The sequence below is a fragment of the Lepidochelys olivacea genome, assembly GCF_965140295.1.
Source record: "Lepidochelys olivacea isolate rLepOli2 genome assembly, chromosome: 3".
Taxonomy (NCBI): Eukaryota; Metazoa; Chordata; order Testudines; family Cheloniidae; genus Lepidochelys; species Lepidochelys olivacea.
The window spans coordinates 57,127,213-57,144,338 of NC_140413.1; the positions used below are offsets into that span (position 1 = coordinate 57,127,213).

General features: G+C 42.9%; 1 protein-coding gene across 6 annotated transcripts in view; it reads right to left on the bottom strand.

Moving 5' to 3' along the window:
- Window positions 1–17,126, bottom strand: part of LOC311518603 (isoaspartyl peptidase/L-asparaginase-like) — a 53,472-nt gene that overhangs the window by 8,052 nt on the left and 28,294 nt on the right. For 5 of the 6 annotated variants that reach the window (XM_084624542.1, XM_084624541.1, XM_084624537.1 and 2 more), the window contains 2 exons: window positions 15,848–15,958; window positions 12,421–12,473 (listed from right to left, as the gene is read on the bottom strand). In XM_084624542.1, the coding sequence (XP_084480668.1) occupies window positions 12,421–12,473; window positions 15,848–15,958 (164 nt within the window). Of the gene's footprint in view, window positions 1–8,664; window positions 12,474–15,847; window positions 15,959–17,126 lie in introns of those variants that run through there. The other variant, XM_084624539.1, reaches the window with a different exon arrangement.

The window sequence follows — 17,126 nt, forward strand, 5'->3', positions numbered from 1 at the left end:
TCCCTGTAAAACCCTGTGCACCCCACGTGCCCTCTGCCAGTTGGCCTCAAGGGGTCCTTGGGTCACAGTATGGATGACACCTAATCATAGAATCACAGAATATCAGGGTTGGAAGGGACCTCAAGAGGTCATAGTCCAACCCCCTGCTCAAATCCTCTTTTCCATGTGGAGAACCCTCTATGCATGGATCAGGGGGTTGCACACTCTCTTCCTTCCTAATTTGTAGGAAAAATAGCTTGGTTTATGCAGATTTTATTGTAATTATTCCAAAACTCTTGGTGTGTGCACATGTGCATATTCTTCAGACATTCTGATCACTTCAGGAATGAGTTCCATAATCTGGGTTCAGTGCCTGTGAAAGCCCTTTCTCCTGCACCCGGCAGGGTCTCTTGTCAACAATGTAATGGTTCCAGTGTAACATAGTGGTTGTAGTAGGTCATGGCTGGAGGATTAGGTAACTAGGGCTTTGAACATCAGGACAGAGACCTTTAATTGATCTCTATGTTCAATGAGGAGCCGGTCTAGAGACGTGCATGGGAGTGATGTGTTCATGATGATCTGTGCTGAGAAGCAGACAGGCTGTTATGTTGCTAAGAAGACATAACAGAACATGGCCATTATGTTTGGCAGCAGATATGTTTTTAATGAGCTACATGCTACCATGCATTACATGGTTTAAGTTGTAGTAAAGCACTAGCAAAAAAAGGTCAAAAGTATAGCGCTCACTAGCTAGCATGCAGCCTGCTACATTAGACCATTATAATGTTCTCAGCAGAAAAGTAGCTACGCAGGGACTGTAAGGAACCCAGAAGCCCTGAAAATGGAGAATTTTGATTGACAAAGGGCAGGAATGCTACCCTGTGAAACTGGTGAAAAATAACTCAAGGCCAGCACTAGCTCTAGTAAGCTAATTTACATAAGTGCTGGGTGTTTGCATGTCCCCGGTGCGCTGGTGGATGAGACTACTGAGTGCAGTGGGAGGGAAAATGAGATTCTCCTCCCCCTTACTTTGTATGTCTACACTGTTACGCACACTGTGAGGGGCAGGACTCTGCCTGCTGTGAGGGTATGTCTGTATTACAGGTGAAGATGAGGTGGACGTACCCACACTAGCTTTAGTTTAGCTAGCACAGGTAACAAAAGTAGCCTAGACATGGCAGGCTGGGCTTTAGCACAAGCGAAGCTCCCAGGTACAGGTCCACAAGGGAGCCCGGGAACATACTCAGTTTGCTAGCCTGTGTCACCACAACTACAAAACTATTGTTATGGAGGCTATCTAGATTAAAGTTTGCGCAGTAGGCCTATCTGAGCTGTAGTCACACCTTCACTGGCAAGGTAGACATACCCTGAGCAAGCCTCTAATATATCTGCAATCTTGGTGCCAGGCTGATGTAGCCTGCCTCTTTGCTCATCCACATATCCTTGATCCTGCTTTTTTTGTGAGGTCCACTGCCATTTATTTCCCTTCCCTTTTATGGATTTACTTATTTCCTAGTGCATTAACTACTCTTCTGGGTCTCTGTGACAATGCCTGTGATTACACAGTTTGCTGTTTTCCACACATCTGTGGGTAGAGTGGGCTTAATTTAGCACTCTTTTTTTACAGCATACTTTCCCACCTACCTATCTTATATCTCTCAGCAATATGGGGTAGACCAATTCTTCTGAAAAGCCTGACCTTGAGCATGCGGGCCCAAGTCTGATTTCACTTCCATTGGCATGATTATTAGACTTCAGTGGCAGTACTGTTGATTTATTCTGGTGTAACCAAGATTTGAAATTTCACCGACAGCAAGTATTTATTATAGAAGAATATCAGGGGAGAAGCAAACAAAATAGCCAGTGCCATTGAGATTGTGCCAAGATCTGTTTCAATGTCATTTGGAAATCACATCTGGGAGACTGAAATTCACACCCAGGATCTCTTTTACTTCCCCTCCAAAGAAGAATTAACTTATGAGTAACTAAAAAAATCAAACCCCAAACTCAACAAATTGGAAAAATTACTGATGGACGTAACAAAACACATTCAATCTCACTGGTTTCTTGCGCTGCTTTTTTGTTACCTCCTATGATCTTTTATTTCTACGTTGTTTTTTCAGAATGGAACCTCTTTGGGGCAGGAAACCTGTGACTATGAAGACTCTTAATCATAATCATCAAAGACCAGATAGTGTCTAGAGATACAGCCCTGAACAAAGGATTGTGTACGTCTGGAGCTAGGGGGGAGATCTGAGCAGGCAATGCAGTTGTGTGTCCAGACTCAAGAAGCAGGCAGCCCACTGCTGAGCCCACACTCCACATTGCCAGCAAGCAGCACTGCTGTCAGATGACTAGGCCTACATCCCCACAAATGCTCGATGATTAGGGGGTGGGAAGAGAGGAGGCATTGGCCTCTCCATCCCCAGAGCCCTGATTTACTAGAGAGCTAACAGGAAGCCCTACTCCTGACTTCCTGCTGCCAGCTCCCTTCCCATTAGAAGAGGGGAATGTTGCTTCAGAGAGGAGTGTAGCTCTGTTCTAGTGGAGATATGTAAGCGGGGGAACTGTCCTGCTGTTGTGAGGAACTTTCCTGGCTTCTGCCCGGTGAAGTGAGCTAGTGAAAGGATCTGAGTCCTCGCTCCCACTTCCTTTACTCAGTGGCCTCCCTGCCCTTGAGGACTCCCCTTCGACTCTCCTGTCTAGCAGAGTCCTCATAACCCCAACAAGGCTGGGCCCAGGATTCCTGGGGAGCTCAACCAACAACCCTGCTGTGGTCTCCTAGGACAGGGGCTAGGGTGTCCCCACTCCGGGTACTCTCTCTGCACTGGGCACTTCTCTGACCCACTGATCATTACATACAATTTGAAGCAAATGCAAGTTATTTTATCAACAATTAATTTTAAAAAGAATAAGGGAAAATAGGAAAGGTTAAAGGAAACACATCAACCCGCTCTGTGGCAGGGAACATCACAAACAGCGTCTCTGCAATGTCCGGGCAGTTCACAGTCTGTCCCTTGTAAGTCCCAGGCCTCCTTCTCAGGCCCTGGCTGTGCTGCAGGGATGCTGTGGGTTGGACACTCGCTCTGGTGGTGGCCACACGCCCTCAGGCTCTAGGTGGCAGGGCCCTTCTTCCCAGCGTTGCCCCCGCCCTGTCGGGGTTACCAATCACCCTCCAAGTCTGGCCTGCAGAGCCTCTTGGCTGAGGCGTCTCCCTGTGCTGGGCCCCCAGGGTCCCCCCTCGCTCTCCTCAGCTGCTCATGACACCCGGCTCCAGACTGCTCCAGCCCCAGCTCCACCACTCTGTCTTAGCTCCACTCTGCCTCAGCATGGCTGCTGCTCTGCCTCCAGCTCCCTGGGCTGCTTCTCTGGCCCCTCTGGCTCTGGCTGCTGCAGCTCTGCTCCCAGGACGGGTCTGCTCTGCAGGCTGCTTCTGTGACTCTGCTCCCAGCACTGACCTGCTTCCTGGGCTGCTTCTCTGGCCCCTCTGCCTCTGGCTGCTGCAGCTCTGCTCCCAGGACGGGTCTGCTCTGCAGGCTGCTTCTGTGACTCTGCTCCCAGCCCAGACCTGCTCCCTGGGCTGCTTCTCTGGCCCCTCTGCCTCTGGCTGCTGCAGCTCTGCTCCCAGGACGGGTCTGCTCTGCAGGCTGCTTCTGTGACTCTGCTCCCAGCACTGACCTGCTTCCTGGGCTGCTTTTCTGGCCCCTCTGGCTCTGGTTGCTGCAGCTCTGCTCCCAGGGCACGTCTGCTCTCTCTGGGCTGTGCCTCTGGCTTTGGGGCTGCAGCTCTGCTCCCAGGACAGGGTCTGCTCTCTCTGGGCTGCTTTTCTGGGCCCTCTGGATCTGGCCCAGCTCTGATCCCCAGCTCAGCTTGCAGCCCTGCTTTCTCCTTAGCTCGGCCCCACTCTGTCTGACCCAGGCAATTCCAGCTCACACAGAGGACGGGACCTCCCTGGCCTCCTGACTCCCTGATTAGCCTGCCTGCCCTGTCATTCAGGAGCATTGACCTCTCCCCATTGTTCCTAGGGTCTGTCAGTCTCAGGGTTTTGATTCCACATTGACCTGTCCCCCTTTGAGTGCTGGGAGCTAGCAACTAAAACTCCCCCACTGAATGTTAGTAAGGGGGCAACAGTCCCCTTACAGATAGGTGATTAGTTATGGGACACCTGGTCAGATCCAGACCAATTGGTTGGCTTGAAGAAAGCCCCAGGTCCATGTTCTAGTGCTGCTGGTGGTTCAAGAGGCCACATAGGGTAGGTCTACACTGCATTGTAAACCCAGATCTGTGGGACCCCGGCTTCTGCACTCAGTGTTTCCAAGCCCAGGCTTGAGTGTCCATGGTGCATTGTAAACTTGGGCTTACCATTGCTGGACCCGGGTCTCACAGCCTTCTTACATGTCCATACTGCATTAGACAGACCTTCTGACTGAGGTCTGTGGTTTGGGCTGCATTTGCACTGCAAAATGACAGGGCTTTGACCTGAGTCACAATGAGACTTGGACACTGAACCACCCTCCTCCCCAGCAGGGTCCCAGGACCCGGGTCCTGAGTGCTTGCTGCCCCAAGTCACACAAATTTGTACGTGGGCTCAAACCAGAGCCAGAGGCTGGGCTTAGTGCGCAGTGTCAACATTCCCACACTAGAGTGACATGAAAGCTGGGAGATCAGCCCAGGAAGCAGTTTGGGTCCCAGTTACAACCAGCTTGATGGCGCAATCCAGCTCCAATGGAGAAAGCCTGGATCAGCACACTGGGCACAAGGATGGATGCTAGAAGATGCAGAAGAGACTGTGAGGAAGGGACTGGGGTTGAAGGGAAACTGGAAATGCTTGGCTACTAAAAATTGCCTAAATTGAGCCTAATTGCCTGAAGCTCCAGAATGACGACTGTGGTCAACAACTGTACTCATCAGGCACAATAGAGCTTCCTACCACAAGTGTGAACCTTGTCTGTGCAGGAGAGAGAGCTTTCTCCAGGGTCAACCTTGAATAGCGTGGAGTTTGTTCCTCAGTCTAAGGACCATCCCAAACCTCACCCCCTTTCATTCCAAATGCAAGCTACACTTCTTCAACCTTTCCTTCTGTAATCTAAGCACACAGCATATTTTAAAAACCCTATCAAAACACTTCACTGCACATACACTTCCTCCACGAGGGGAGGAATGAGGGAGAATGAATTACACATGACAGATGTTCATCACATTGCAGCACTTTAAATGACCTGTGTTCTCTGGAGATCTCTGGTGTTCTTCACCCCAAGGCCATGGGCTGGAAAGTTGGGAAAGCCTCTCTAAGATGGCAGCTCTGATCAAAATGTAACCTTGGCATGTAATGTAGGGCTGAGTTGTTATTCCTCTCTACTCCCATGCATAGGCATGTTGCCCAAGTCACAATCTAGCCCTATACTGCTCCACAAAATTGTTTCTTCTTAATTAAAAATCTGAAAATGAAGAAGTACAGTCAAGGTGATGGTGGAGTGTTGCTGAGTCTAGCAGAGCTCCTCCTAAATCTGCAGAGCTCCATAGAGCTTCCACAGAAGGGTTTCTACAGGGTTAGACTTGTAACAGACTCATCTTAAACTCCTTTGTAATTGTACAAGCAGCTGATAATGCCCAGGGATATTCCATACTCTCCCGCAAGCAAATAAATATATCAGTGCTCCAAGATTACATTTGGTACATAAGAATATCTACTCTTGGCCCATAATTGTCCACATGCCACTAGACCCCACTCATCTGTAACTCCTATTGAGATGGGGGTTAAAGTGCCAAGGATACTAAATACTATTGGCAACCCTACCATTCTGTATAAGCCACTTCAGCATCATGGCTTGCTTACTGTAGATAGGATATGGACATAGAGAATTTAAAAAAAGCATAGGATGTGTTATTTTTATTGTGGTTATTTTATAAGGGAACATGTTTGCTACCATACTATTAGTTGATCTAATTTCACAAAAAGTACGGGTCATAGCAGTAGCTAAAGATGTACTGGTTATTAAATTATACAGTAATAATACACAATAGGTGTGGCTAATAGAAAAATTTATTGCATAAAGGTTTGTTATGAAAGAATCTTACTAAGAGATTATTTTCCTTCACAAAAACACTGTCAAACAGATTAATATGGTAAAATTATGTAGGAACAAGGTAAAGATAACGCTGTGGTCTAAAGCCCTTCCAACTTTACCAAGTGCTTTAGACACAGTACAAATAAGCATGAGCATTGTATCAGGGAGGTTTGTTAACAGACACAATTGCATTTGTGGTGGCACAATCTGCTTTTATGAATTCACTGCTTCAGAGAACTACTTTCCTGCTAATCATCATGAATTTCTCATCTATGTATTGATAAGGGTACCTATCAACTTCTTATCTAGGCAGTGAAGATTGCATGCTGTTATGTTTACTATTAATGAGGCTTCGTTTTCATCTTTATCATAGTACTGCAAAAATGTTATTCCCCCAGTTCAAACTACAAGTATAATGTTTTAGAGTGTGGATTCTTTTTTTTTTAAATTCCAGGTTTACCATGTGTGAATTAAGTAAATTAAAGCTCCTTATTGTTAGCTTTTCCCCAAACCAGGGAACTACAGTTCCTTTGCATCATTCTCTCTCTTTCCCCCTCCCGCAAAGTGTCTGGGAACTGGTGCCTAATAAGGTAGGCTTTTACGCTTCTATTGTATTTAGAAACTTAGTTGGCAGTAACCAACAGTTGTTACCCGTATGATGGGTGTTCAAAGGTGGTCAAAACTCAGTTTTTAGTGGTTAGGTGTTCACTTCATCATCAATGGTACTGGCAGTCTCCGAGACTGGGGATGGAGATGAACTACTCTCATGTCATGACTCATGGCTTCTTTTTTAGCACAGCATTGAGGCATGTTAACTGGGAGTCTGCAGAAACTTACACATGGCTACTGCCCTGCAATGAAGTATATACCCCATCCTGTCTCTGAAAGTGAGCTGTAGCTCACGAAAGCTTATGCTCAAATAAATTTGTTCGTCTCTAAGGTGCCACAAGTCCTCTTTTTCTTTCAACCTACCTGGTTGCACCAGGAGGGTAGGTTAGGCTTAATTAAAGATGAAGCCCAGCTGGGGAAGGAAATGAGTGGTGATTATAAATGCAGGAAGTCTGGAGCAGAAAAATAAAATATTCTGTGTGGAAGTTCTAAAACACATTCAGCGTGGAATGTGGAGAAGGGGGAAAATGCCACTGAGGGAAGAGTGCTATTAGTACAATACCACGTAACACCAGGGCAGAAAGATAATATAAGGGGGGGGGGGAGAGGGACAGATGAAGATGCCTACAAGTAGTACAATGAGAAATTTATAGCATTTATGACAGAAGTGAATAATTGCACTTTACAGACAGGAAAGAAGACTGAAAGAATACCAAAAGTAGCAAAACAGTATTTACATATAGGCCATCTCTCAATAGAACACACTGATGCAATTTTAAATGAAGGTACAGTAATGCAGTTTAAGCAATGTGTTTCTAATTTTTTTATTTTTTTTTTTTGCTGGTACGTAGTTTAATAACACATGGTCAGGTATTAAAGGAAACTTTAAATGAAAAAAAAAATCCTTGATGTGATACATGTACAAGAAACATGGTTAGTGAGAACTTATGTTTAGACTTCCAGGATACGATATAATCTGACATGACAGAGAAATAACTACAACTATAAAGACGCTTCCTGCTCTAAAGGAAGGTCTTAGTTACATTGACATAGATGTACAGAACGTAAGTTTTGAGTACAATGCTGTTGAGATTCCTCTGCAGAATAGCACTGCCTTTATACAAACCACTAAGATTCACAACCCATCTAAAAAAAAACCTAGACAATCTAGAATTGGAAGAGTTAGTTAAGGGTGTCAAAGGCCTGGATATTATTTGTGGAGATTTTAATAGCCATAATGAATTATGAGGAAGCAGGAAAACTGATTATAATGACAAATGCCTGGAACAATTCATTGAACTGCACAGCCTGGTATTGCTCGATACTGGAGCACCTAGTAGGTTTAATTCTGTGGATAGACCCTTTGTATGTTTAGATCTGAGAATTGCAACAAGCAATATAGAATGTAAATGCAGCTGGGAAATCTATAAAGAGGCCAAGGTAATGTTGAAAACACTGAAGAAATTCCTACCTAGAGCCTTAGAAAGGCAAACTGGGGACTCTAACAGTAAATGTGCTGAATATCTAATATCCAATTGTATAAGTGATAATCTAGAGGAATTTCATGATAATACAATAAAGGGAGTTGTAACAGCAGCCAACCTAGCTATATGTAAGACACCAAACTGCCAGAAACTCAGATATCCAGTTCCCTAGTGGAACGAAGGTTGTCAAGCAACAGTTAAAGAAATATATACAAACAAGCAAAAAGTACAATGAATAGCAAGGACTTAATGAACTATAAAAGATGTAAAGCAGTGGTGCAAAGAATTAAAAATGCAAGAGAGCTGGATAAAGTATTGTGGGAAAATGAACAACGATTCCAAGGTTTCAGAGAGAAATAAACAATTTAAAAGAATGAATGGGATATGGAGTAAAAACAAAAATTTATACGTGGTCTTATAGTAAATGATAAAGTTGACATTTCTAACTTAGGAAAAATGAATATTTTAGCAAAAGAGTTCCAAAAAGTTAGTAGTGATAAAAATCAAAGAAAGGAGTTTGGTGAACAAAAAATGTTTGCTGAAGAAAATTGTGAGCTCTTACATGACAGGGTAGAATATAAAGATGATGTACTGAATGAAAATTTCAGCAAACAGGAACTCAAAAAAGCTACAGGCAAAAGTAAAAATGCACTATCCCAAGTAAGGATAACATATGTAAGGCAATGCTTAAGCACCTACTGGAAGAGCACTTGTTTTACTGAATTATAGAATATGGGGAAAAGGAATACTGGCAGCAGAATGGAATTAAGCGGTAGTTATATTGATAGGAAAACCTGGCAAATTATGCAAAGACCTCATGCATATAGATCTATTGCCCTGACATCCTGTGTGGGCAACATTATGAAAAGACTGATAAATGAGAGATTAGTAGTGTACTTGGAAAAAATGAAATTATAAACCGTGTACAAAGTGGTTTCTGGAAAGGAAGATGCATAATTGATCATATTGTAAGATTAGAAACAAATACAAACCAGATTTTGATAGCTGTCTTTTTGAACACAGAAAAACGTATGACATGCTATGGAGGGAAGCTTGGATGTATAAACTAGCCGCAGTTGAAGTAAGAGGAACAACGTTTTGGTGGATAAGAGATTGCTTAAGTGGTAGAACCATGCAAGTCGGGGGGGGGGGCAGTTTGTCAAATATTTATAAATTTACTAATGGCATTTTACAGGGGAGTATTATCAGCCCAACAGTGTTTAATATTATTATTAATGCTCTCCCGGGGAGTATACAGGCAGGAATAGGTATTAGTCTATTTGCGGATGACTGTGATATATGGGCCAAATATAGAAGACTTAAGATAGCTGTGGAGAGAACCAATAAGGCACTTGGGAATTTCAGAATGGGGAGATACTTGGGGATTTAGGTTCTCACTTGCCCAAACAAAAAGGGCAAGATCTTCACCAAAAAGGAAGACTGGGGAAGAATGGAACCTATCTCTCTAAACAGAAAAAATCAGGTAGTTCAAAATGTTACATTCTTAGGAGTTATGTTCAATAAACTAACTTGGAAGGGTTACAGATATATGGTATATCAAGTATAATGGTGATATCAGAATATCAGAATTAACTATAAAGATAGGATGAATCTGCTTAAAAGTATTGCTGGGAACAACTCGGGGTGCAGATAAGAACAAACTGTTGATGCTGTAAAGGGCATTAATAAGACCATTTACAGATTATGGATACCAAGACTTTAAATCAAATTCTAAAACAACACTTAAAAAAAAATTTTTTTTTAAGTCAGAGCCCAAGATCCAAGCGAAGCTCTGGGAATCACATGTTGTGCAAGTATTACAACTCTGGAATCTCTCTTGTGTGCTGCAGGTAGCAACCCAAGAAATGCCTATAAATTTAGGTAGAAATTGTTAGATTTAACCTTTTCAGCGAAGGTTAATGGAACTAGCAAAGATAAGAGTACTAAACAAATATACGAGACAGTTGGGAATTAAGTAGGCACAAACTCCCACCTGAAAACAGGGTCAAAAGGTGGGTTAAAAGGAAGGTCTGGAAGAAATAAAAATCTTAGTCATGGGAAATCAACCGTAGCTGGATGGTTGTCTCTCCAGGTGTGGATTTGAAATTATATGATACAACAAAGGTAAGAGCAGGACTATCAAATACGACGGCTATAATTTATGAGTTTATACATGGCAAATGGGGTCAGCATTGCCAAATCTATACTGACTGCTCTAGAGATGAGAACACAGCTTTGGAAGGGACTTTTGTATCTCTGAATCTGGAATTAAGAGACCTATGAGACTATGCAATTTTGTGGCCATTATGACAGGTATATCAAGTATAATGGTGATTAGAAAGGAAGCCTCGGAAAGCAGCACTGGTTCAATCAATTATTCTTAACTAAAGAGAGTACAATTGTGTATACCTATCATAATATTGTGGATTCTGGTGCTTGCTGGGATACTGGGCACCAAAATGGCAGATAAAGCAGTGAAAAATGCCTTAAAATGAGATTGACATAAAGAGCCCTCTGAGTATACAGGACTTCAAAAGTTTGGTTAAGAGAGAACTTAAGAAGGAATGTCAAGAACTATGAACCCAAGAGAAAAAAAGGACAAGGGTCCTATCACAAATGTCCTAAACTTGATGATATTGGTATACTTAATAGCCATGATAGAAGAAGTGAAGTAGCTATACATTTAGAGGGCTAACAGGTCACTCTGACCTGAATGGTAATTTATATTTACTAAACAAGCACAAAATGGGTTATGGACACCTATAGTCCAAGAAACAGTTAAGCATCTGCTGTGGCAATGCAAGGGCAGTTACATAAAAAGAAAAAATCTATATGAAGAACTGAGACGCACCCAAGGTGAAAGAATATAGTCTGAAACGATTGGAAAATGGGGTAGTATTAAAAAAGAATTTCTTTGATTTTTAAGGATACAGTACTGGGTGAGAGGATATAGATTTTGCTTATACAAAAACTGCTGTAGGTGGCAGTCATAGCCTCATAGGTGGAGGCTGCTGCACCATAAAAAAGGAAGCAGAAAGAAAAAGAAAGAGGGGACCTTCAGGGAGAGAGAAGAATTCTGCATTCACTCCTCAGGTACAAGAGAGTAGCAAGACCCTGAGGGTTGAGGAGGAAGTCTAGGAAGAAGGTTGGCCCTGGGACCCTCTTATGGGTAGAGAAGTCTAGCAAGAGGCCAGGTGAGACACAGTACAGCCACTAGGACCAAACAAGCTTCAATGGGCTGAGCTCTGATAAAAGACAGGATCTGGACTTCCCGAAAGAGAGCCCTGGCAGGTGGTTAACTGAGGGACTGTATAAGGGAAACTTAGGAGGGATGAAAAGTGAAGATGGGTTAAATTGTACACTTGGTATGAGATTTACTGGCAGATTCCAGGGGGAAGTTCTGACCCTGAAAGGAGGGTGAATTTATAGAGGATGTGAGAGAGGTCTGCTGACAGACTTGGTAGGAAGAAGTCCAAAGAGGCAGCAGTAAGGAGTCTGACATGGTAGACTTTGGCTGCTGGTTGTAGGGTCCTTGGACTGGAACCTAGTGTAGGGGGAGGACCCGTGTTCCCCTGCTGGCCATCAGGGAAGGTGGCATGAAGCCCCCGATATAAATGGAAAAGGACTTTTGACAGCCCTGAGATAAGCAGCTCTAAGGACTACAGGGGGCCAGAATCAGGGCTGAAGACCTTTCGTAAGGACATTAGATTATCTGTTGGACTTCACTACCCTAGAAGGGATGGAACCTCGCTGGAGAGGCTGAGTCACAAGAAGAGGCAGACCGCTACAGGGCTGGCGCAACTGTCGGCAGAGGGTGCTAGAAGAGAGCCATCTGCGCTAGGCCCAGACATGAGGGGACGCCCTTTTACACACCTGTACTCTATCTGGTTTTTGAAAAGAGGATACCAGCCCTGGTGCTTTCTAGAGACATTGAAAACGATCACCATATCCACATCCATTATCTTTAAGTCCAGTACCTCTTTCAGTTTGCTTGTAAAATGTGGTGCATTCTGGGAACATTTAATAGAGGATAAATCTTTTCAGAAAGATAACGTCAATTTTTACTGCACCCCATGAAGACTGAGATCTTTGTCCTGCTGTACTGTCCACTTTTCTTCATCCCCAGAATTGCATACAGAGCTCGTATGTATCTCCCCAGTGTAAATGCCATACTGCAATTGGTCATCCTTCACTGTAGCCCAAGACATCTGCTTGGTGGAGAATCTTGCTGCCCAGTCCCCTGAATTGCTGACAACTATGACACCTCCTAATCCACTCACCCTGGTTTTCATATAATTCAATGCAGTGTCAGCAGCCTCCGCCGGTGACATTCCTGAAAACAAAAACACAGAAGAGTGATGATCATGTAGTATCTGCTTCTGGTCCTATTTAAGTCAATGACAAAATTCTCTTCAGACTTCACTTTGTGCAGAACCAGGCCCTCTGGTATTTCTTTCCTTTACTGAATGCTCAAGAAGTTACAAGTGCAATGGCTAGAAAAAGCTTCATTTATGGGAGGAAAGTGAACAACTGCAAATAGCTTCTATGCTGTAGTAACTGCAGAGACAGGGTTTATGTAGCTTCCCATTATTCTGAGGTTTTAGTCTTTTTGACTTAGCGTAACTGGTGAACTTTGTAGTTCAGTGACACATAATGGGACTTTTTTGAAGGGTGGTGGTGGTCACTGTTGGCAAATGTGCCACTAGCAGTGGTCTGCCAGGGAATTTCTTTCTAATAGGACTTGAACACACACAATAATTCACAGAGTGAGAGTTTAAAGTCAGGAGGGACCATTAGATCATCTAGTCTGACCTCCTGTATATGACAGGCCACCAATCTCCCCAGCACCCACACAAAACCCAACAACCAGAAGTAGACAAAAGTATCACAGCCCTCAGAAGATTAGACTATTACGAGCCACAGGCAGAGAATAGGAGGGACTGAAGTGCACCATGCCTGAGGCCCCTCACAATGGCAGAGAAATGATTGAGATATACCCAGATAATCCTGGCAAGTGACCTACACCCCCAGGCTGCAGAGGAAGGCAACCCAAACCCCCACCCCAGGTTACTGCCTATCTGACTTGGGTGAAAATTCCTTCCCAACCCCATATATGGTGATCAGTTAGACCCTGAGCATGTGAGCAAGAACCAGCCAGCCAAGAGCCCCTAAGAAAGAATGCACTGTGGGAACCCCTACAAAGTTAAACCAGTGAACCCTGAGGAGCTCAGTGTGTGAATTTTGTATGTGATTAATTTTGGTAATATGGACGCTGATGCTACTGTGGGTGCAGCCACTGTCGGGCAGGATCTGCTTGTCAGCCCTCATATTGTTACCGGACTATGCACTAATGACACCAACAGCCAAGTTCCTTTACCACACTCAATCCCTATTAATTGGAGCACTTTATAAACAAATTGAAGAACATTTTGTCCTATGCAGAAGTCTGTTAATAGTTATAGTTGTTCACAAGCTGTAACCTTTCATTTGTCTCCAGAAATGCCGTAGTGCTGGTCTTAATACTGTGAACTAAAGCAGCTGTGATGTTACATTGTTCGTGTCCGTGGTGTGTGTGACTACTGACTATATGCATTAGCCCTCCTTCAAACTTTCTGTGAAAAAAACAGAATAGAAACTATTCACAATCTTTGCCACTGCAAGATAGGAATCCATTTACTGAGGTAAAATCCTGACTACTAAGTCAGTGGGAGTTTTGCCACTGTCTTCAACAGGATCAGGATTTCACCCTGTGACTTTTCACCAAGGCAACAGCTGCCACCATAAGGCAGAAATTCCAATAGCTGTTAAAAGATTTTTTCCAAACAAGTCACAGATTATACATGACAAGAAGAATTTACATGAACCTGCAATCCTTGGCACCCAGCAAAATGGAGGAAACTAATTAAATACACTGCTCCAAACATTCCTTCAAATATCGAGGAAACAGAAATAAGACTCTCCCCAAATGAAAGATGTTAAGGAAGAAGCCAGCCATTCTTAACACTTCATGGATGCATTATATGCAACACTGGTATTCTAAGTCACTTGTTTCCTATTTTTAGGAGTCTAAATCCTATTTTCAAAAATAAATTAAGCATTTAGGAGCCTATATCACACTGTGACTTTCAATGACATTTAGGCTCTTAAGTCACTTAGGCGCTTTTGAAAATTTTTTCCTAAGTGCGCGCGCAGGCTTACTTTACAGTTCTTAAATATTCTGCTTCTGTTGGCAGCTCAAGGGCTCAAAGTAGCAATAACTATAGGACTGAGTTTTGGCCCTCTCTTGAAATGCTGAGGAATTGCTCATTTGCTGGGGTCTTTGCCTGAAAGATGGGTTGCTCCTCAACATTTCAGGGAAGGCTGAGTAGTGGCAAGCTAGCAATGGTTTTATCCTACACACTAAGAAATTTAGAAATGTTTAAAAAGGGTTTTAGTGAGATTCTCCTCTCAGGCTGGTGTAAATCAGGTGTAACTCCATTGAAAACAATGGAGTTACTCCAATGTAAACCAGGGTATGTGAGAAAAGAACCTGGCTCAATTCTTTATGGTAAATTTAAGATTGGAAGGCCATTTATGAAAGGAATGAACTCCAGTGAAACAGGACAGTGAGTGGGGCTGTGGCATGTTAGGGCTTTGAGGAATAATCTGCACGGAGTATTATATTTTACACTGATAATTTCTCTTGGCTCTACTAAGAATGAACCATGAATAGCATATGTTGGGACCACAAAACATGTAGCAGTTACAGAAATCTTCTCAGCTGCTACTTGCCTTCTTGTTTCGCATTTCTCTTATGAACAGGAATGTAAATGAAAAATGGTTTACTGTAGTTCAGATTCCGGTAAGAGTCTCAAAAGTTATTGCTCTTTAATACTTGCAAACCGTATCTTTCTAAAAATAGTGGTGATGTCTACATTAATGGTTCTGTAACTGCATGCAGTACAAGTATGTTGTCTGACTGTTTACAGGCTGTAATATAATCAAGGGTTTGGATGACATCCGAACTGATGAAGGTAAAGCTTAAAGAGTCATCCACAGTTAGATTGTGTTACAGTCAGATGAGACACTCCATGCCAGCTGTTTACCACATATGCACCTAGTCTACTTAACATACAGTTTAATACACTTTCCAAAACAAAACTAAAATGCAGTCATATTAATTCCTTTTTGAACAGAGAGAAAAAGGTTGTAACATTTCTGTTGCTACAAGCAATTCAATCCTATGAATTGTTATAGCCGATAGAGTCTCTAAGCTTCTTGTGTTATGGAAGCTTTGCACTTTGCTTTATTTGTACTTTTTTTTTTTAAACTAATACTTGCTTACATTTGCATTTTTCCAATTCTCTGCTAATGAAATTACTTAAAATTGTAAAGAAAGCTTCAGTTAAATATAAAATAATGTATATGACTAATGATATTTTACGATGCTGTATCTAAAACATGATGGAACAAAAATATCCACACTACTTGATATTCAAAGAATACAGTTGGAATTTATTTGGTTTGCACTTTTAGTCCTGCTGTTTTGTGTGTGTTTTGAGATAATCCAACCATAAGAAAAAAAAAAAGCTTTCCCGGCCATTTTTTTTTTGGGGGGGGGGGGAGAGGGAAAGAGGGCAGCAACTGCATTGCTAAGAGTATAATTTACATAAACCAGTTAGTTCCAGTCTTACTTTCCTTCATCTTACTGGAAATTTTAGATTGTACCTTGTTCCATATGATAGAGAATAAGTCGGGCTAGGACCACTTTCATCATGCTTTCTCCATGTCCTGTGGTAGAGGTGGCACCAACATGGTTATCAGCATAGCCTCCACTTCCTGCTCAAAGAAAAAGTATGGTGCTAAAGCTTTAGAGCAAAAGAGATTTACAAGCAATGCATGATTTCAAATCACAGGCCAATTTCTAAAGTTCTGGAGGTCCTGTTTGCTTCTAGGGTCAAAAAACTGAAAGTTCATATTTGAGATCTTTGTCTCTGATTTCCTCCTCAAAGTTTCAACAACAGTGTGAGAAGTCAGTCACAGTTGGAAGAGGTTGGTTGCCGAGTTATAGGGTTGGAAAGATAATGGCATAATGGGGAAGGAGGAATAGTGGGGAGTCTGATGTTGGAATAGGAAGGAGTGAGCATTAATAGTAGCTAGATCAGTAGCAGGTAGATGGAGGAGAGGCATGCAGGGAAGACAAGGTGGAAAGGCAGGCAGGGTGATGGTGGGAAAATAGGAAGCCAGAAGTGGAAGATGTGAGGCAGCTGGACTTGCACTGATGACTGACTGGCTAGGGAGGTGCACTCCAGGAATGTGCTGACCAATGGGCAGCAGAGAGGTGGTAAGAGCCAACCAGGTAGCAGCACTAAGATTCCACTGTGACAGATCATGGGAGAAAAGCTCAAACAGGAGAGATGTTTCCAAGTCAAAAGGCTGCACTGACTCAGGAGTGCAACAAACCTGCTGATGTCAGAGGATCCTGCAGGTGCCATCATTTAAGCAACAGATGTTTGTGCCTCTCTGTGGGTCACTAGAACCAGCACCAAAGTTAAGGTCCTACAGCCACCTGATATCCCAACTCTCACCTACAACAACCACTCACTGTACTATTCTTTTTAAAGTCAATCTAGGGCTCATGAATCGTGCAATTAATAGTTACAGTGTCAGGAGCCATGGAAAACTAAGTCAAATTATCAGTTGCTTATACTTTTAAAATTCTTTGAATTAAAAAAAAAAAACAAAAAACAAACCAGTAGAAAAATCTTGCATTCAGAAGAGACATGGTTTCAAGAATGCTCCTTCTTATTAATGTTGTGCCTCCTCCTGAGCAATGAACCTTAAAAAGGCCACACACCGATGATACTCTTGGAGAGAAAAAAGTTCTAGTAGACAATATTTTTGAACAGGAAACTCCTGCAGGCCCTTTGAGGGCCACACATTTGGTGCCTTATTCCTGCAGACCACAGGGGAGAGATAGGAGAATGACTTCATGTGGGTAAGTACA